The sequence below is a fragment of the Aricia agestis genome, chromosome 4, assembly GCF_905147365.1.
Source record: "Aricia agestis chromosome 4, ilAriAges1.1, whole genome shotgun sequence".
In the NCBI taxonomy this organism is placed as follows: Eukaryota; Metazoa; Arthropoda; class Insecta; order Lepidoptera; family Lycaenidae; genus Aricia; species Aricia agestis.
Window position 1 is genome coordinate 19,389,889 of NC_056409.1, and position 22,283 is coordinate 19,412,171.

Consider the following 22,283-nt stretch of genomic DNA (forward strand, 5'->3'; position numbering starts at 1 on the left):
AGCTCGAGATTGTTGCTCTATTCCGCTAGGTTTATTAACTTTATGGTTTCCATATAATTGGCACACAATAGAAAGTGACAGCAGTATTTTCGTATGCGAGTACAGGGACATTTTATGACGTTGGGACAAATAAGACTACATTCCCGGTTAACGATCAGTTTATTAATCCTCGCTTAAATCTAATACATAGGTTATTATACTAATACATTGTATACGTTAACGTATACTTATTATTTAGAGTCACTACGCCACTAGCGGTAGGTCAAATGGAATGAAGAAATGCGTGTACCCACTTCTGTAGATAGAATTTTCAAAATATAATCACATAGTACAAATTTAGTTTGCTGCATATTCAAATAAAGATGGTGGTTGAATTTTGTATCTTTTATATATTATCTTAATGGCTATTTTAGGTTATTAGGGCGAGCGAATCGAGCCCTAGTACATCCCACAACCTATACATTTTGTGGTACACTTTACGAAAAAACTATCACGCCTATTGTTTTGTGCTTTAACATAGTAATTTTTATTTAAATGTGTGTTATCGTGTAGTCAGTCAAGGTGCGACGACGCGAGCCCTCACAAAGTTCGGCTTTTATCTAGCTATTTGTGAGTTACAAATGATTAGTACGCTATAAGCGGCGTAATGTAATGTAGTCGCGGCCATAAAAATATTATATACCTAAATTAAAAAGAAAATCACGAATTTAAACTATGTAAATATAAATTATTTTAATTGAAATCTAATTTACAAAAGAAAATATATAAGTACTTAATGTAAAATGAAGTGTTATAATTGAAGAAATACTAATTATTATATAACATAATATTTGTCAAATAAAATTGTTGTAATAATACTTTGCATGTAATAAGTGTCACTTCAATATTATGCCATTTTAAGAAAATATTTGACGTGAAATAAAAACAATATTTATCAGTAAATATGGAGTTTCTATTTTATAAAGCATATTATTATTAGCGTAAGAGCCTTTTCACTTTACGATAATGTTGCCTACCTGATAGGTCAATTTTTCGCTTGTGTAGTGTCAATGAAAAACTCAGATCTCATTGTTGCTATTGCGACGCACAAAATCTTACTTTCATGAGAGTCACGCTTGGCATGGCCAGTATAGAAAGGTTTTCTTTCTATGGCAGAGTAGGCAAAGTGGCAGATTCCCCATGTCAATCGGTCCTTTGTCCCTTCTCTCTTATGCGGAAAACTTCATACAATAAAACAAAATGATAAGAATAAACCATTATTTATTTTGTAACTGTAATATTTACAATAATATCACATACACATTGAAGCTAAACGAACTTTATAAGCTGACATAGGCTTGGAATGGGACGTTTTAGTATAAAAAACATAACCCGCCTTCTAACGAAGTCGGTTAAAAATTAAAACACAATACACGAAATATTATTAAAAAAATAATGTAACGAAAACTTTATCAATACAAATAATTTTATTCGAAATGTAAAGTGGATGTATTCTCAGATTTAAGTGTGCTTTGAAGCTTTATTTATAAAACGCAATTTACTGACTCAAATTTTTACATAAAATTTATCTACATTGGTCAAAAATGAATTGGATTAAGAACTCAACATTTCTTACGATAATAAAGTAGCCACTTTTCAAACAATAGTTTTAGGTTTGTGCATCAAACATTTTTATGAATTCAAAGCTTAAGTAATTAATGTACAGTCCTTAACACCATTGGGTCAAATAATTTGATCACATAACTAGCATTAAAAATATGTCAAATTAAGGATACGAAAAATGTTAGACCCATAATATTTGGTCAAACTACTTGAACGCGCACAGGCTTTAAAACAGTATTTCAATTGAATTGTTAAATATAGTCGTTTGTTTATAAACTATTATTAGGAACCAGGCCAGTCGTGATTCTTATTATTGCTATCAAACCTTACTTTAATCTGTCTTAAGCACCCATCAACCAAATTTTAAAATATAAGTACGAACAAGTGAGCATTCAAGTAAAACAATTTTGCATTAGCCAATACACCCTTAATGTTAGCCAAATTACTTTTTTTGTTTTCAGAGATTTTTTGACAGAAATGTATTCATTCGATAGCGCGGTTTGGCTAGTGTCAAACACGTAACCAATTAACGCCGATGTTGAATACAAAAAAAAACTCAAATATTAAAAAAAACTCAAAACTTGTTTGATTTGCGTCTATTTATACTCATTTGCTCATAATAAGTAATAAAGAACGCGTAAACAGCTATAATAAAACATAAGAAAACTTTATTCGAGAACAATTTTCATTACGAGGGACATAAGTTCTAAAAGTACAGATTACCCTAACAGCTAGAGAAAAAATAATTGACCATCTGAGCCCTAATAAGTGTAATTATAAAAGTTGATAGTCGTTGACTAAATAATTTGCCATTGAACAATATTTTTAGCCAAAAATGTTAGTTATATAATTAAAATATGATTATTCTGATAAATAACAATAGATTATTTACTCAAAAATCAATTAAATTGGCTGATTTACATTTCAGGACACTGGGATTTAACATTCAGCTATTTAAAAAACAAGATTTTAAATTGTATATTTTATATACCACAAATAAAATTAATATACAACTATGATATTAAGTACAGGCATGATCAAAATAGAAATAGCTCAATATGTCATTATTACAAATATTATAAAAAATTATATATAAAAATATGTTTTAGCGGACTGGACAAGGCCCTGATTTGTATAATATATTGTATAAAAAAACTAAATACTGATACGCAAAGAGTGATGTAGAGCCAGCATTATAAACAAAATATATCTTAGTCCGTTTAACTAATTTCTTCCCGTTTCAGCACAAAAGGAATATTGCCATCTCGCTCACACCTCGCCTTAGTAAAATTAATAGGAGAGAGACAAATCTATAGGTAAACGGACTTTTTACCGCAATATTAGCTAACTGTCAATAAAATTAACTATCTTAAATCTATAATAGAACTAATATAATGCTGACTGTACTATGTATGCGAATGTCGGCCATATTTGTACCACACTTAGACACATTTTGGTATGAACGAGTTACCGTAGTAATTCAACTAAGTACACCGCGACGTTAGTCGACGCTGATTATACACTCCCTGCCTTGACCCACGCCGATGTATTTCACTGGAAAAGAGTTAAAAATTCACCTATTTAATACAGAAGTGCTTGAAAAGTTCCTGTATGCATTTATTGATAATGCGGAAACCATGCATTTTCCCGCGATTTTAGCTGTCGATTCATGGATTGTGCGGTGTTTGGTTCCTATACACTAAACTTTGTCCTTTCGTTGGACCTTCTTATCTCCTTATCAAACAGCGTCTCAGTCCTTTCCAGTGGCGGATTTACAAATTTGCCGCCTGTAGGCTATTAAATTTTTGCCGCCCCCTATAACTGATCTTTGAAATTCAATACGTTAGTTTAGTTCACTATCATATCCCACCAAAAACATTTTTTGAAAATTTTTGCTGAGACGACCACACAAGGTGTCACCCTGTGCGGTAGTGAAACGGCGAAACCTTACATATTTACTGATATGTAGAAATTGTTTAAGTTAGGGTCAGTAGAGTTAGGCCGTGTAGATTCAGAAGCTAATTGTCTCTACATGAGATCTCATATCTTTTTCACAGTGTAAACTGTTAGGGTAACACTAATAATTATTGCGCTATGCTTTACTCTATGTCAAGGATCTGACAAGTGACAAACAAGGATTGACAAATGACGTTTGATAGCCAGCGTTTTCTATTATATATTTTCCCCGTTCTCCATTGTGCATTGTTATAATACAATAGTGTAAAATACTGTGTTAATAATAAGAGTTATAAATAAAATAAGTTCAGACGATTACGAAGTTTATTTCCAAGTACATATACAACATAAACCTTATGTGGTCGTCTCGGCAATATTTTACAAGAAATGTTTTTGGTGGGATTTTTTATTTCTGTAAGATAAAAAAATAGGGCTAAATTTGCCGCCCCTCTAAATCTGCCGCCCTAGGCTCCAGCCTACTTAGCCTATTGGTAAATCCGCCACTGGTCCTTTCAGCGATTTAGACGGCGGTAACAATCAGACGGCCAAAAAATCGCAGACAGTTTCACTGACGTACACAAAAACACCACACACATTCGTTTTAAAAAACACAAGCGGAGAACATACCGCACATATTATGTTCTTTTTTATCCTTGTGATATAAAACACAATACCTGGTATGTTTAGGTAGTTCTCTATGAACTTGACGTAGTTGAGCGCGGCCTGCGGCAGCTTGGAGATCTCGCGCACGTCCGCCGTGCTGCACCCCCACCCCGGCAGCGTCACGTACTCCACCTGAACATGGGTTAATCTTATCAAACTTTATCACCCTTACTAAGAAAACATTTAACGTTACACGATAAAGACAGCGGACCTTGAATAGTAATACGCTGCGTAACTACTTTTGTTGAAATTTAAAAAAAAAGTTTATTTAATTAAATAACTCTTACTATCTGAGAATACTACCATGGATGCAAAGGCTTTATTCACGTTAACATTCAGCAAAGTTTGAAAACAGAATCTATACTAATAATATTATAAAGAGGAAGAGTTTGTTTGTTTGAACGCGCTAATCTCAGGAACTACTGGTCCGTTTTGAAAAAATCTTTCAGTGTTAGATAGCCCATTTATCGAGGAAGGCTATAGGCTATATTTTGTCACGCTAAGAGTAATAGGAGCAAAGAAATAGAGGAAAATGTGGAAAAAACGGGGGAAATCATTTGAAGTTGCTGAGAAATATTGGAGCAATTTTTTTTTTATTTGGCACACACGAAGAATAGACCACGTGGAAAGGGACATAGGCTATTTTTTGCGGAAAAAGTACGTTTTCCGTGAAATTCCTAAATTACGCGCGCGAAGCCGCGCGGTACATCTAGTAGCTTATAATTGTCACCTGTTTTGTATAACTCTCAACTTTTCAAAACAACCAAGAGTTAATAATAGTATTGAGTTACAAGTTACAACATACCTCGACTTTGCTTAGCTCAGTCATGGATGAGGGGAAATAATTGATCTGTTTGCCGTTCAGCTTGTAAGCCACGCCCACTTTGATGTCCTGCAGCGAGTCCAGAATGTCCAGTTTTGTCAGACATATCCTGTAATGGATAATACAATAATTAACAATACAGTAAAAATATTGAAAGCTCTCCTATTCATCAATGTATGAAAATAGTATGGATTACGAATTTTGTTGTATATGTACTTGGAAATAAACTTCGTAATCGGCTGAACTTATTTTATTTATAACTCTTATTATTGACACAGTGTTTTACACTATTGTATTATAACAATGCACAATGGAGCGCGAGAACCGCATATTTTTCCGGGATAAAAAGTATCGTATGTCCATTCCCGAGACTCAAAGTGTCTCTATACAAATCATATTCTGTTCAGCTGATTAGCGTGAAGAGGGAACAGACAAGACAGATATTTTCGCATTTATGATATTTATAAGAACGCCTCCGTGGTCTACTGGTAAATAGCGCGGCTCTTGACTTGGAGGTCGTGGGTTCGATTCCCGCGTTGGAAACATATTGTTATTTCCAAGTTTGGTTAGGACAATGCAGGCTGATCAACTGATTGTCTGACAAGTAAGATGATCGTGCGTCGGATGGGCATGTAAAAAGTCGGTCCTGCGCCTGATCTCTCGCCGGTCGTGTCGGTCTTCCGTCCCACTGGGTTATGAGAGTAAAGGAATAGAGTGTGCTCTTGTGTACTGTGCACACACTTGGGCACTATAAAATGACTCCTGCGTAGCTGGCCTGGTTTCAATGAAACCGGCCGTCGTCACCGAAACCGGCGTGGGTTTATAAAAATCTTAATAATCTTTATAATATAAAAAAAATATTATTGCGCGCATAAAAAGAATTTGAATTTTTTTAATGTCACCCACTACTCACTTGGTGTACCCGTTGACCATGCCGGTGTACCGCACGACGACGAGGTCGAGCCAGCCGCAGCGGCGCACGCGCTTCGTGGTCACGCCCACCTCGTGCCCGCGCTCCTGTAGCAGCCGCCCCGTCTCCTGTTGCGTATAGAAAATTGTTACAATTATCGCCACGTAAACCGGTACATAAACTTCCTAAAAACACACTAGATAAACTTCCTAGTACCAAAAAGAAAAAACATAACTCTATTTTAAAAAGATAAAACCGACTTCAAAATTGTACGTGATTGAGAATTAAAACTCCTTTTCTCCAAACTACTGAACCAATTTTGATGAAACTTGCACTATTCCCTAAGTTGAACAATACCTAGTACAACAAAAAACCTTATATTATAACAAAAAACCATATAAGACCTATTATTGTAAAACAGATACGCAAAAAATAAATGAATTCTTCTCCTACTCCTTTTTTGAAGTCGGTTAAAAAAATAAAGATACTTCGTAATTGCTACTAGGAAACAGTTCTACTGACCAATGACGTCACTTGATTGATTTACGTACGCAGTCTGTACGCACACGTACCGTAAGTGTGCACGTGCACGTTTGACATGCGTATTGCGTATGTACGTCTCTTGTTCTGCGTCATTCGTTGCCTATAATTGTGACGTTACGCCTGTGTGTGTGTTAGTGTGTGTACTCACGTCGTGCAGCTCGGTGGGGAAGGGCCCATCGCCGACGCGCGTGGTGTACGCCTTGACCACGCCCAGCACGTCGCCCACTAGGCGCGGCGGCAGCCCCAGCCCCGTGCACACGCCGCCGATGCTGCAGTTCGATGACGTCACGTACGGGTACGTGCCTGTCATAATATATACTTAACTAGTTAAGAGACTATAGTAGGGAAATTATGGTCGTAACTCGTAGCTTCAAGACAATAGCTTCTTTATTTAAGGGACCCTAAAATACAGTAGCCAGATTTCCAGCATTATCCCGTAAAACTTGTTTATAAGCTTCATTCAAATCTATTAAGTCAATCAATTAAGATATTTCCAAGTCAGAAACCAAATAAAATATTAAAATAAATAACATAACAAGCGAGAACATCAATACATACCGAAATCAATATCCAACATGGCGGCGTTCGCGCCCTCAACGAGCACTTTCTTCCCCGCACCGATCTCTCTATGTAGATACGACACGGTATCCTTCACCAGCGGTCTGATATCCTCAGCGTACTTCTTGTACCTCACCAGCTCATTCTCAATATCAACCTCTAGGGACGGGAACATTCTCTTGTAGTTCGCAGTGAGGGTACGGAACCTGAAAACAGGCTATTAGTAGATGCGATTCATTAAAATCATGGTAAAATGTCAATCCGTACTAAATTGGTGGTTAGTTCATTTTCTTTATAACATAATATTTTATTCATTTTATTTAACGGTTTTTTTTCATACACAATACACATGTTTGACATGAAAATATTATAGCATCGTTTTTTGCACTCTGTTGTCCTTTACAACAGTTGGATCAGATCTAAACGAGCATAAATCGCAGTATTAAATTCTTGAGCAAGGTTTAAGATTTGCATTGCAAAGCAAACCTCCCCTATAGTCATTGCGATGACGTTACACACAAAACATGATTTATTTACTGATCAAATTAGATCTGTAAAATTGTACTCAACAACTCACTTCTCCTCAAACTGCTGGAAGTCACCCAACAGGTCTCCTATCCGGATTCCGTTGCGGGTCGCCTTGCTGGAGTATGTCGGGCCGATGCCCTTCTTGGTGGTGCCGAGCGAGTTCTGACCCTTCTCCGCCTCTTGGAGACCATCAACCTGAAAATATACAGTGCTATTCATTTGCAAAACACACAAAAGCTTGCGATTCAAGGACAAACGTAGGCGTTGTCGACAGAGTCGAAATTCGGCATTGCAAATGAGGCTCCTTTAGCCCTGGAGGTAAAATGCAAATTTCCTTTACCATTTACGAAGCATTTGGTTTTTGCAACTCCAAAATGTTCTAGAAAGCTGAGCCGCGACTGCCCTGTCCCTTTAACTCGTTCTGGCTTCTGCAGCTCCAGGTGTATACACAGGGGGTAGGGCTCTGACCTGCTGGTGCACGTCGAACACCAGGTGCGCCCGGTCTGAGATGATGAGCCACAACTGCCAGTTCTCCATGCCCTTCAGCTCGTTCTGCAGCTCCAGGTGTATACACAGGGGGTGGAGCACTGACCTGCTGGTGCACGTCGAACACCAGGTGCGCCCGGTCGGAGATGATGAGCCGCGACTGCCAGTTCTCCATGCCCTTCAGCTCGTTCTTCTTCAACTCCTCGAACAGACCCGGCAGGTGGATCACCACCCCATTGCCTGGAATTTAGAAAGTTACTTATAAAATAAGTGACGCTGGTTTCCATTTTGTTAGTACAGAGAAGTCGTTTCACTTTTTATCAGAGTGCGCTGAGTGGAACAAGGGTTACTTGAAGCTATTTATTCGGATTCGCGAATCGTGTCTCCGCAAAGTCAACAGTGTATTCATTTCTTGACATTTCAACTTTTGGTGGCAACTTTTTTCAACAATTAAATATACAATTTTAGCGACCAACTCATAACTGACAAATATTCAGATGCTTTGATTGCTTTATTGCATATAAGGTAAACATAATCATAGCTGATTAAACAGCTACAATTATATAACGGCTAACAACTAACATAGCGAATATAGAAGATCCACTCAATGATGTTTTTATAATAGAATATCATAGAGATCCACCAACAACTTATTAGCATAAAAATGTGAATTCCATGCGCAAAATGACGTGATTTAAAAAAGTTGAAACAACCTTGGCAATGATTGTGCCGTACCAGTCATTACGAGGTACAGCCGGCACAGACATTACAATTATAATTGCCTTCTGCTTTATATAACGAACGGGGCCGATAAGCTAAACAATGTATTTTTATCGCAAACTGAAGGTGGTTCATACGGGGTGTGTTTTGTTTGAAATAAATGTGTATGCCAACCTTAACTTAAGCAGTAAGCACTAACAGATTTTTTTTCATTTACAAAAAAAAACCTGCTGGCTGGCCGTAGTAAAATGGGTAAGAATTGAAATACTGGCAGAATTTAGGGACAAAATGATATATTATTTCCTTGTCTGTTCTCCCGCTTACATGGTCATGCAGCATGCAAATCGAGCTGATAACAAATTCCCATGACAACCCTCATCGACGCACGCACTGCTACACTCTGCGCCGACTTTGAATGTCACGAACTTAAAACTTTAAGATGAGTATTTGATTGTACTTAAAGATTAAAGTACAATCAAATACTCATCCTCTTGAATCGCGCATGTTTTGAAAGCAAAAATACATTTTTGTTTCTAAAACATCCTGTAAAATATCTCGATTGTTGCGTGGGCTCTAATGGGAGAAGGTAAATCAAGTCTGTATTTCATGCTATTATTATAAATCTGAAGAATATTGTTTGTATTTTGTTGAATTATCTCCCAAACTCTTGGGTCGTATTGTGCTCATATATTCGTTGCTTATATTATGATACAACCTACGAATAATAATAAAAACTACTAGCTTTTATTATTCGTAGGATACAACTGATGATATTCTAATCCATATTGTCTCTGGAAAGACAGGCGGATCCCTACAATGCCTTTGCAGAGAACCAGGGCTTTGCAGAGAACGCTTTGAGAATGGCTCTAGACAGTGTAGACTTTATGAAGACAGCGAAATATCTCGCATCAACTGAAGTCTTAATTTTACCTTGAGCTGTGTTTCGCCGAGTGAGTGAGTTTACCGGAGGCCCAATCCCCTACCCTAATCCCTTCCCTACTCTCCCCTATTCCCTTCCCTTTCCATCCTTACCCTCCCTCTTAAAAGGCCGGACACGCACCTGCAGCTCTTCTGATGCTGCGAATGTCCATGGGCGACGGAAGTTGCTTTCCATCAGGTGACCCGTTTGCCCCCTTATTTCATTAAAAAAACCAAGAGACAACCTGTCTGTCTGTTACTGTCCAATTTTTGCTTTTTATACGAATTTCTGCACAAAAAAAAGTTGCGGTAACATCTAGTAGTAAACAAACATAGCTTTTTTTTTACTTATAAAGTTGCATTTATGTCTATTATCTACTGGTAATTAAACATCAATTTACCAATTACTGAGGAGCATTTGGAGTTGATGATGCCGCTGGGCAGCAGGTGGAAATCGAACTCCTTGCCGTTCACCACCACGGTGTGACCAGCGTTGTTGCCGCCCTGAAAAAAAAACAATACATATAATTTAGGACAGGGGTTCTCAAACTTTATTGGTGGCGGTACAATTTTATGAAGTATTATTTGTGACATACCCCCAAAAAATGTCTTAGCTGAATGAATTTTCTCCATCCAAACAATTTATGTCGCTCGCGGTGCTCCTATAAGGCCTAAATTGCGCACACTTTGACAACGGGCTAATTTAGGAAAATAAGTGGAAACATCGATCCCTAAGGGATTAGGGAAGATCTCTTCGAAGGTGCTTACTGCTTAATACTCGATCAAGCAGAATGCCATTGGGTTCTTTTCACAGTTCAGGCTTCTTGGAAGCTTTGACACTGCTATCGAATTGTGCGCTGTAGGACTCGCTACAAATAAATTATTATTATCACTATAATATTTTAAAATGAAATATCATCAAATAGCGAATAGCGACAGCCGACAGAGTATAACGTCTTTCGGGTTTATTGAAATTGTCTACAATTTTAACCATGACTGCCAAGTTATTATTAAATAAGTTGTACTGTAAAATTGTGACGTAATTTTTACCACATAAATAGGTACATATAATGCTAAGTACTCACTGTATGCGGTTTTGCTCGATAGTTTTACTCCAAATCAAGCAATAATTACTGTGGGGACTGCAAAACTCACAGCTCGAAGGCTCGCATCGAGCCGGCTCGATGGAATTAAATATATCGATTTAAAATAAAACTATCGAGCAATGCTGAAAGTGTGGACGAAATCCCGAGCCGCGGGTTTTGCTCGACGTTATTGCTCGATCGAGCAAAACCGTATGTGAGTACTTAGCATTACGATGGCCTTGAGCTTGACTGCACGGTTGCCAAAACTGTTTTATGGGCCAAGAAAAGGTAGTGAAAATAGATTTTCCAGCTTTTCATGCGCTTTTGATAAATTTTATCTAAATTTTATTTTAAATATTGGCAAATTGTGTTATCCCTAGCTCGTTTATATTTATACAATTCAACAAATAAAAGTTCAATTCATAAGTATTTTAACCATAAAGTTAATATATATATAAGCGGAATAGAGAAACAAAGGCCTGAGCAAGAGAGATGTCACTATCAGTAACACTGAGTGGTAAAAAGAGACGTGTGATACTTTAAGACAGCAGCACTCTTTATTTGACGTCCAGTCGGCACGGGCCGCACGTTGACAATTTAATCTCATAGAATTTATGTTTAATCATGCTTGTGTAAGTATACGGTACACATATTTTTCACACAGATGAAAACCAATTTTGGTGTCGTTTGACAGCTCGAGATTGTTGCTCTATTCCGCTAGGTATATTAACTTTATGATTTTAACATAATTATACCAGTGAACTTGTGAAAATTATTGATGACCACATCAATCATTTTCACAAGTGCACTGGTTGCACTTATGAGACCTAGTTACAGCAATAAAATGATAAGATAAAGTTATTACTACAAACGAAAGGAGAGATAAATTTTGAGATGCGCAAGGACATAATGAACAGACCTTTCCTTTCTGTCACTCACAACTCACCTACATTATTGTATACTGTAAAGAGAAAAGCGGCTTCCTAGAACTAGGCAAAATTTTTAGAAAAATGTTAGGTTTTTTTCGTTACGGAATTTCTTGATTCGATCACCGCGCTCAAAGCCCGTGATAAAAGCTATATACAATAGCTTAATATTTAGGTAGGTTAGCTAGGGTTGCCATCCGTGCGGATTTCCCCGGATTTGTCCTAGTTTGAAGGGCGTCCGGGCCCCGGGGACCGCGCGGCCGGGTTTTTGAAAAGTGTCCGGGTGAAATCCGGAGACTTTTGTTGAGAGAAATCCAACGTTTTAGCCAGGCAGCAATCTATATATTATACGTGAGAGAAAAACTTTGTTATCCTTTTTACGAAAAATGAAGAAACGTAGGCGCATGAAATTTCGCACATTTATAGTTCATATGGAGAAGAAGTGCATCGAGCTAATATTATTTTAAAATGATGCTTTTATAATATATATTTTTAACAAATAAAACGTTACACACACTACGACACTACAACTAGGAAAAATGACAGATTTTTGAGTGACAAGCCTATACATACGAATTATACTCTTTTATTTATGGTTGAAGTCTGTTGACAACGAGTTGACAAATTGAAAATGGATCATTGTTTTTTTATATTTAATTTTAGATACTATTAGACAATGCTTAAACGGCCAGTCTGAGATCAGCTGAGTCCCAGAGACAAAAATTGAAAAAAACTATGATGAAGGTAGGATGAAGTCAATATTTTTTACAAAATATAGGTAGTAGTCCTAATGTCGTTGCAAGTAAGGTCGAATTTCGACCATTGGGCGATCTCTAGTAAAGATAAAAACTCGCTAAGCATATACACTTTCTTTCTTCTTTGATCAAAATCAAGTACGATTTCAAGGACTTAAGTCAATTAAATTTTTACAAATTTTTATTGAAAAAATTGGGACCTAATAGTAAATAGTTTTTAATGGGTGTCCATGGAAATAGCCATATTTCGGATTTTTGTCATGCTAGACCGGGCGACGGCAATAAAGGTGATGGCAACCCTAGCCTCAGCCCTTAACATCTAACCCGTGCATGTCTCTTCTAGTCTTCTCTGTCTATCAACTATCAAGTAAACCCTACGTAATTAGACATAGAAAATTAATGGTAACTTTTTAATTAATTTATTTTCAAAAAACAAAAAACTTAATGTATTTTCACTTTTTAACGCTCTGGCCTCTGACACATCGTTTATTTGCAATAATAAGGTTTTTGTACCTTTTTAAAACTTTAAAGTTATGTTCAGCGTCATTACTCATTGAGATATTATATTCGTAGCGTCTACTCTTTTTGGACAAGCTAAGTATAAATATTTTCTTCTTATAATTATAATTATATTATTCCAGATTTTATAGGGATTTATGTACCGACAGTACATTTTCAATTAAATAACGTTTCTCTATAATATACATTACATTGTCATTTTAATAATAATATTATGTACCGTGTCGCAAAACGCTCCAAGGTTGCACGAGATAATAGAATTCGTTAGCTGCTCCTTTAGCCAAGATGTTTTCTTTATCGCTTTTTTATAGAATCGCCGATCAAAATGTATGCAATATACTTAAGCGTTCAATAATATAAAGTTCACATTCGACTCATTAAGTCAATTTCATACATTTTATCGGCGATTCTATTAAGAAGCAATAGACAGAAAACGTCTTGGCTAGAGGGCCTGTTCCGATGCAATCAAATCGAAAATATCTCGACATTGGATCTCTATTTTGCTCCACAATAACATCGTTCATGGCTTTCGCTAGCTTTCGCGATTAGGAAACCGCGTTGCCAAAACATTGTCATTTCAATAAGCAAATACGATTCTCATAATTTTGAAAATTACTCGAGTTTATGCTAACTATCGAAAGTTCAGAAAGGTCTTAGGAATAAGAATTATCATTGACTAGATTTTGACCGCAAATCCGTTGCGCCAAAATTCGTTTGTCGTGCGGGAACCGCACATTTTTCCGGGATGAAAAGTATCCTATGTCCTTTCCCGAGACTCAAGGTATCTCCATAGTCCATACCCAGCAAAATCGGTCCAGCGGTTCGGCCGTGAAGAGGTAACAGACAGACAGACAGATAGACATACACACTTTCGCATTTATAATATTAGTATGGATTTCTTTCCTTCTGTAATCTCAAATATCTTATGGAGAGATAGAGAGAGAGAGAGAGACAGAGATTTTGATTTTATTATAATATCTAAATCTCCTGCCTTTTAACCCCCTAAACAGTAAACTCTCACGTAGACAATGGAAACCTTTACATTTTATAAGTAAACATTTATTAATGTTGCTTTTTATCTTGGGAACTTTAACTATGACTTTAATCTACCGTTTGAATTTCTATGAATTCGCTTTGTTTAGACTTCTTATTAATTTCATTTACAACATCCCCGTACCGCAATCAGTAGAATAATGTTGCCAATATTAAAAATTCATTTTCTTATTCGTGTTTGATGGCTGGATTTTAGTATATTCCTTGTTCTTCGGGCTAACTCCTCGGTTTATAATATTATATTGCTCGTTTAAAGATATAAAGAGGGCCTTTAGATGGATAGGTACCTCATACCACCATTAAGTCTTAAACTCTTAACTGAATGAATTTCGAAGTTTGAACATAGGAACAATATATTTTATTTTTCTTCACAACATGTTGTTTTACTATTTTAGTTGAAATTGAGTCATGACGAGTAAGTAATACTTGGTTAGCACATTACTGTGGTCTGTGAACTGTGTCTATGTAGTGATTAGTGAAAATAATGAAATATAACATACAGTCTGTCCAAAAAGTCATGAAATTAAAAAGTGGCAACATCGTAGTGTCATCCCTTTCAAATCAATCTAAGAAAAACCGGCCAAGTGCGAGTCGGACTCGCGCACCGAGGGTTCCGTACAAACCTGCAAGGTTTACAAAGTTCGTTCATTACGACAATCGAGTCATAACTATGGTATTTTTATTGCAAAATGAAATTCATAACATTACAATGGGGAAAGATGGAGGAGCATAAATTTAAGACAAAGATCTCTTTATCGTTTAAGTAATAGCTCTACGCGTTCATGAGGAAAAAAGTAATAAGTTTATATTTATTAAAAAATATATATTTTGTAATGTAACTAAAAATTTAAGGTTTTCGGAATTTTTCCTTTATGTGTGCTATAAAACGTTGCTTCATGCCAAATTTCAAGATTCTAGGTCGACTGGAAGTACCCTTTAGGTTTTGATTCCCTTGCGAGTACTTGCGAGTTTCAAAATATGCAGCTTAAATTGCTGTTTCTTTTGATTGCGTTGACATAGAAGTTTGATTTTGTTACAGCTTAAAGGTATTATAGACCTGAGTATTTGGTATGAATTTCAATTTAATACCTTTACGCGTTTATGAGGAAATGGGTAGTAAGTTTAAAATTATTAAAAAAATATATATTATGTGATGTAACTAAAAATTTATGGTTTTCGTAATTTTTCCTTTATCTATGCTATAAGACGTTGCTTCGTACCAAATTTCAAGATTCTGAGTTCACGGGAAGCACCCTGTAGGTTTTGATTCCCTTGCAAGTGTCGAAAATTTGCGGCATAAACGGCTGTATCTTTTGATTGCGTTGGCTTAGAAGTTTGATTTTTTCACAGCTTCAAGGGACAGTAGACCTGAGTAATTGATATAAATTTCAGCTTCATACCTCCACGCGTTCCTGAGAAAAAGGGTCTTGACAGACGGACGGACGGACAGACGGACAACAAAGTGATCCTATAAGGGTTCCGTTTTTTCCTTTTGAGGTACGGAACCCTAAAAAATGGATGACACTACGATGTTGCCACTTTTTAATTTCATGACTTTTTTGACAGACTGTAGATCATAATATTTGCCAAAACAGCTAAACGCTACCTATAAACGGCACATGTATTTAATGTCTTCGCAAAACACAATAGGTACTCAAAGATTATTAGATTGATAAAGCAAATGTAATAGACTTGACGCAAAATGTTTCTTTGCCTTTCATTTTTGTTCGAGCTTTGATCTCCTGATACCGCTCATTAGTACGCCTAACTTTTGTTTCACTGCACTGCACACTGGCGAAAAGTAAAGTTGGGTTGCACCAGACGCGTGGTTAAAGTCAAAGTTATGGTTATAGTTAAGGTAAATTTAACTTTAACTTTAACTTTGCCCGGGGAAATTGACAGATGACAGCTGGTCCAACAAGGTTATAAATGAACGTGGGCGGGGGCGCTGCTGGTAAAGGAGAACTGTCAAAAAAGACGTTTTTGTATGATGACAGCGTTAGTGACAGTATAACCTGGTTCTAGGAGTGGATTCCGGTTCTAACTCCATGTTATAACTCATAAAACATAATACACTGCTAATTACCGCAATCGAGACATTTAATGATGAATAATTTTTTTTATTTTATTTTAATTACAATTAAATACATAATTAACATTGAATATTCGTCTTTGAGTGCGGCAGTCGTGTTATCGAAAATACGTCTAGAGTCTAGACATACAGAATAATATTATCTGTTGAGGACGCTAGGATATTAAAGTTTCATTGACATTGTTATTATCACGAATATTTAAAAATACTTTTTTTTGTTTTAATTTTGCAAATTTCCAGACACTATGCTAATATTTAATACATATTATCTATATACAATGTGTCCCGACACCGGTGTCCGATCCTTTAATGTCATGATCTGTGGCATATTTTATCGACAAATTGGCTCTCATATTTTTTCTTTCTCTCAAGGCGCGGTTGTAAAATGGCAGCTATTTTAGTTTTTTTCGGGCTTTCACACTAATCTGACCAGTACTTCTCATGTAAATATCCTATGAAGATAAAAAAGGTCTCATTTGATAGCTAAACTTGTGGACTACGCTCACACAGGCAATATGTTATAAATTTCATGGAATTAAACATAGAAAAACAAAAGTTTAAGAAAAAAAAAGTGTTTTTTTTTACCTATTATTGGCTTTTTGTGAAAAATCTAGCGCATTAAACTGTTTCTTTTTTGTTTTAAAAAGATAGAAGAGATTTTCGTCTTAAATAAATTCTTTATTTTAATGCCCTAAGTCAGATAGTTTAGAAGTTGTAACGATTTTCCTATGTAGTATAGGTCAGATTAGTATGAAGTCAGAGAATTTTTTTTTTCAAAAGTTGGAGATAAACCCAAACCACTGGACGGATCGGGCTGAAATTTTGCATGCAGGTAGATGTTATGACGAAGGCTAAGAAAGGATTTTGATAAATTCCAACCCCAAGGAGTAAAATAGGGGATGAAAGTTTGTATATAATAATACTCCTTAACGCAAGCGAAGCCGCGGGCTAAAGCTCGTTATAAATATAAAATACGTCAGTGTGTCTGTATGTTATCGCTTTTCAGCTGTAAGCTTCAATTGAACTCATTTTGGTTAAAGCTCTAGTTAAGAGGATTCCACACCGCCCTTTTTTCCATACAAACGTTGTCCCCTGTTTCCTTCCTGGATAATGCTAGTAGAGTTATAATTTTTTTCCTGAATATCTACGGCCACTAATACAATGTCCCTATGTTTTCTTTTTTTTCATAATTTAATTATTAAATAAGATATGAACGTTCAAAAACCCAAAAAAATGGCCAGATTTTCCACTGTCTTCAAACGTCCAGAAAACAGATTTGGCTAGATTATACAAAAAAAGCAAAACATAGGAACACAGCTCAAGCCTTTTTTTAATCTTTAATGAAAAAAGTACTTAAATCGGTTAAGTTTTGGAGAAGGAATCAGGGGACAACGAATCGTTGATTTTCTGGATTTTCTGCAGTTGTCTCTATCGCGTTCTGCGGTATAGGCTTGAGGTAAGGGAGACAGCTATAGATATTACACGTACTTTTTTTTCATTTCTCTAGCCCCTGTTGTATCCTCTTAAAGGCATAACGGTTTACCACACGAAAGGAGACGCATTTCGTACCCATTTAGCGCAATAACCGAATTCCTGCTCAAACGAAGTTGCGTCTCGGTGTTGCTTTTCAGAGTAACTTTTTATTAGATAGGTACTAGACGACGTCCGCAACTCCGATGCGCAAAAGCTCTTTTAGCTCACGAAAACCGTACATTTTTCCGGGATAAAAAGTATCCTGTGTCCATTCCTGGGACTCAAACTATCAGCATGTGAAATTTCATCAAAATGGGTTTAGCGGTTTAACCTCAGAACAGGAAAATAAGGGTTTAACCTTCCGTGTACGAGGTGGGGTATGCACTTGGTATGACATACCCCAGCGGTAAAAAAATTAATATTATAATACGAAATAAGCGCACGAGTGGGTTTTCTAGTAGCTGCAAATGAGAAGTTGCAAATTCGTGCCAAATATGATGAGATATGAATTATGATGCGTAAAGATGTAACAGACAGACAGACTTTCGAGATAATTTTAGTATGGGCATGGATTTCTTCTACGTGTTGTTATAATATATAAAAAAAAATCATGCCGAGTTTCTGAAAGCTTACAGGCTACAGCCCCAGATTTATAAATAGGCCGCACAGGCCGCGGCAGCATCCACAGACTTCGTACATGGGGCGGCAGAATTTACGTAAATAAAGTGGCCTGCACTCATAAAAAAATATAAATTCGGCACTTCGACTTCAATAGGAACATTTCACTTGCAAACAAGATAGCTGGTACTTCCGTGTAGGAACATCAGACGTCGCTTATCAATTTTATTGCGTCCTATGAAGACACTTGGACTCAGTTATAAACTTATAACCTACTAATTATCATTTTAACTGGTTTCAAGCCGAGTTATCTGGTTATAACGAACATCATGCATACAATGTGATAATTTGTGGACACTGAATCATGAGACTGACGAAATGATGTGTTCATTTATCCTTGTAGAATGTAGATTGTAGAGCATTCTGGGTCGAAACAAAGTCCATACTGTCTAGTAGTGTTATAAATACGAAAGTGTGTCTGTCTATCTGTTTGTCTATCTGTTCCGTCTTCACGCCCAAACCGCTTAACAGATTTTGCTGAAATTCGGTATGAAGATACATATGTACTTTCGAGCCCAGGAAAAAAATGTATTTTGGCATCATCGTGTATTCAGTTTTTAAAAATGATTGTCAATTTTGTTAGACTCGGCTGTCTCGCTAAACCTTGAGAATGGCTGAACCGATTTGCCAAATTTTAGTCTTGAAATCATTAATATGTAACATGGAACTTGGAAGTCAAGGGACAGTTTATACAGTAAGAAAATGTAGGAGTTAACTGTTAAGTGATATTCAGAAGTTCACAGGTCAACTAGTAATAGAATAACATACTAAATAAGCTGTTGTAGGCGACGTGATTTGCCACCGGTTTCTAGCAGGTAGCAGCATCTTGGCATGGTTACAGCAAAAGTGCGAAAGAATAGGAACACTAATTTTTAGACAAAATGTGTACCGATAGATGCTCTTCGTCAATCCTTCAAAGTGTCTTTTCTACAGTAGAAATGTATTCTTCTATAAAAAACCCTAAAAAGAGGGTTACTTTCGTTAATCTTTAGAAAGAAAACCGAGCGACAAAGTGACAAATTGTTAAAGGATAATCTGACATTTTGTCCCTAAAATCTGACCTATTATATATTGTGTTTTGCTTTTCATCTTTATTTCTGCTAAAGAGAGAACCACATGTGACAATCACAATAATATTACAATAATGTAGATATGCATTTATAAATTATGTCCTTAATTAAATAAAATGTATTTTATCTGACCCTGAGCCAATAATTTAATAGATGCTGAAATAATTATCATTACACCATACACCATAATATTATTGTTCCACCTTTATAAACAACATTTCATGCAATAAATATTATTCTATTCTATTCTACAAAACGCCATACAACTTTACTATACTTTACCTGATTTTATGAAAACCCCTTACCAACTTATTAACATTAATGGAATGGAATAATGGCTCATAAGTCATAAGCAATAATGTAATTAGCTGACAAGCTGTGAGGACAATAAAACAACCAAATCTACAGTTTCCCAGACTATACAAAATAAAATGAATCACAGTTTATATTTCATTTAAAATTATTAATTTAAATTTCTTGTAACTACAACAGTATTTACAAGTAATGGTGTAAAATGAGCCATGACATTATGTGAGACCTTGGCAATACTCCACAATTAGCATCAACACCAAAGTGTATATTTACATTTCTCTGTAAATATAAATCTGCGGAAAGTGAGGGGAAGATTTGACAGTTAACAGCAGAGAATCAAAGTTGTACTTGACAGGTGTCATGTGTTTTGAGGTGAAAATTTTATAAACAATAATTTAACAATGTACAATATTTAAATGTGAATTCACATATAATAAGTACAAACTATGTTGAAACACTTACTTACTGTATCTGTACAGTTGAACCCTAGTGCCAGTCCAAATATTTCATAGTAAAGAAACAATTTTCATAATTTACCTTTTGACTCATTTGTTACAAGTCACATGATTATAAAAGCATTCAGCTGCGTGAAACAGACTTCTTACATAATATTTTGCAGGCAACTGAGGCAAATTCAATATTTATAGATGCACTAAACAATAAAAAATCTAACGCTTCGGAATTGGCGCCTCGCCAAAACATCTATTTCACCGTGAAGAGTATCAATAACAAATCATGTTTATATCTCAAACACAAATATTTGAATTAAAACTATCAATATTATAACCTCACTCGACAGACCACTTTTAAAAACGCGCGCATGTTCGTTTAATGACAACAATGTGTAAGCAATTCGACTTATTAACATTGTAATAAATGCAAAAAATAACAACATACCTGGCAGCGGCACACTATGTCCGAGTCCACAGCGAGGAGATCTACTACTTTGCCTTTGCCCTCGTCTCCCCATTGAGCTCCTAGGACTACGGTAACTTTATTGGTGGGCTCCATATTCCTAGGTCTCGATAGTTCGCCGTTAACGTCGAAATGCTTCGAGTTGTTGGTCGAAGCCATTGTCGAATTACTCCCCGAAGTCGTGAACTTCGAATATTTATACGAAGAACCGAGACATGCGCGCAGCGCACCGAGTTCAAAACGCAAAAAGCGTGAAAGAAAACTATTTTTTGCGCCGAAGACAGACTGCACTCTGCAGTCAGCAGGAATGTCAAATGTCATTTTAATAGACAAATGACAACGTCAAAGTCACGTCAACGACAATATATTTTTTTTATTCTTTTGATCGCCCAAACCATCGTCAAAGTTTTGGTTCCGATCATACGCCTCCCAATCTTGAAATAAAAAGTCCCTAAGAGGATAACATATTTATGCCCGTTTTCACCAACAACACCTAAAATTTAGGTGTCCCTTAAGCCAATATAAGGGACACCTAACGTCAGTTTTGTTTCAATAATATAGGGGATGAATTGACAACCCCGTAACTCTTAGGTGACGTATATCACTACATAGTATAAAACAAAGTCGCTTTTTCTGTCCACATGTCCCTTTGTTCCCTTTAATTGCGGTTTTCTTTAATAGATAAATATAAAGATATTTATGGGAGTTCACTATTTTACAAGTAAAATATCAGACGGCCATTCGATAACAGATTCATTGTCAAGGCAACCGTCATCTAACATCGTCGTCGTTGCCACATACGTCACCTAAGTATTACGGGGTCGTCAATTCATCCCCTAAATTATAAGGGTCACCTAATGGTTTGGCGGATGAATCGCATAATAGGTTGTTTTAATCAAAATATACGTCACCTAAGTTTTACGGGCTTGTCAATTCATCCCCTAATTTATAATGGTTTAGGTGTTACTTAAACTTCGTTGAAAACAAAACTTGCGTTAGGTGCCCCTTAAGGGACACCTAAATTTTAGGTGTCGTTAGTGAAAACGGGCATTAAACAAATTGTGAAATAAGAAATATAACCTTAAAATATTACTATGTTTACCTTTCGCTCAGATCGGCTTTTTGCTCACCACTGACGCATTTTTCTTACGAAGCTCACTTTTCAGCTCACTCACAGTAAACAAAGAATATAGGTATTTTAAGATCGTTAAGACAAAGAAAACATAGAAAATCGCAACCACTCATTTGTAGTAAACAAAGGTCAGTCACTGGTAGCTTCATCTACTTCGAGCTTTTAGTTTGGCTCCTCATTAATAGCATTTCTCGTTACTGTGGCCCGAGCATTACTTCGAAGCACTACGCATATGCGGCCGCGGCATTATATTGATTTGAAAGCGAATACCTAGTGATATTATAGTTTGTGCGCTTTAAGATGATATAGGTGACACATTATAATTGACAATAGTAGGGAAGTTACCTAAGAAAATTAATCGATAATTTAAAAATATCGAATCAATTCGTAAAGGAATTGCAATCGATACTATCGATTTCGTACTGACGTTTCAGAGTGGCGCCGCGCCGGTGATTTAAAATGGCCGCCCTTTTTATCAATTTGATTTCGATTCAACAGTGTCAATCTCTATTGGCTTAAGTTCCATTTCATACATCTGACATTTTTCAAATATTTTCGTAACAATA

The 22,283-nt window shown here is 36.2% G+C and overlaps 1 protein-coding gene across 1 annotated transcript; it reads right to left on the reverse strand.

Annotated features, from left to right (window-relative positions):
* Positions 1-1,243: 1,243 nt before the first annotated feature.
* Positions 1,244-20,881, reverse strand: LOC121726583 (adenylosuccinate synthetase). Its single transcript, XM_042114000.1, has 10 exons — positions 20,568-20,881; positions 10,109-10,211; positions 8,176-8,309; positions 7,633-7,778; positions 7,056-7,261; positions 6,646-6,800; positions 5,958-6,082; positions 5,027-5,153; positions 4,233-4,353; positions 1,244-3,156 (listed from the first exon to the last, which is right to left on the reverse strand). Exons 1-10 carry the CDS (start codon positions 20,742-20,744, stop codon positions 3,104-3,106), a joined length of 1,347 nt encoding a protein of 448 aa, XP_041969934.1. The 5' UTR covers positions 20,745-20,881; the 3' UTR covers positions 1,244-3,103.
* Positions 20,882-22,283: the final 1,402 nt, after the last annotated feature.

Coding starts and splice junctions, on each gene's coding strand:
- LOC121726583 (XM_042114000.1), bottom strand. CDS start 20,744: ATGGCTTCGACCAACAACTCGAAGCATTTCGACGTTAACGGCGAACTA. Junction 7,779..8,175: donor TGTTCGACGTGCACCAGCAG/GTCAGTGCTCCA, acceptor GTATATTTTCAG/GTTGATGGTCTCCAAGAGGC. Junction 3,157..4,232: donor GAACTACCTAAACATACCAG/GTATTGTGTTTT, acceptor ACTCTTTTCCAG/TGAAATACATCGGCGTGGGT.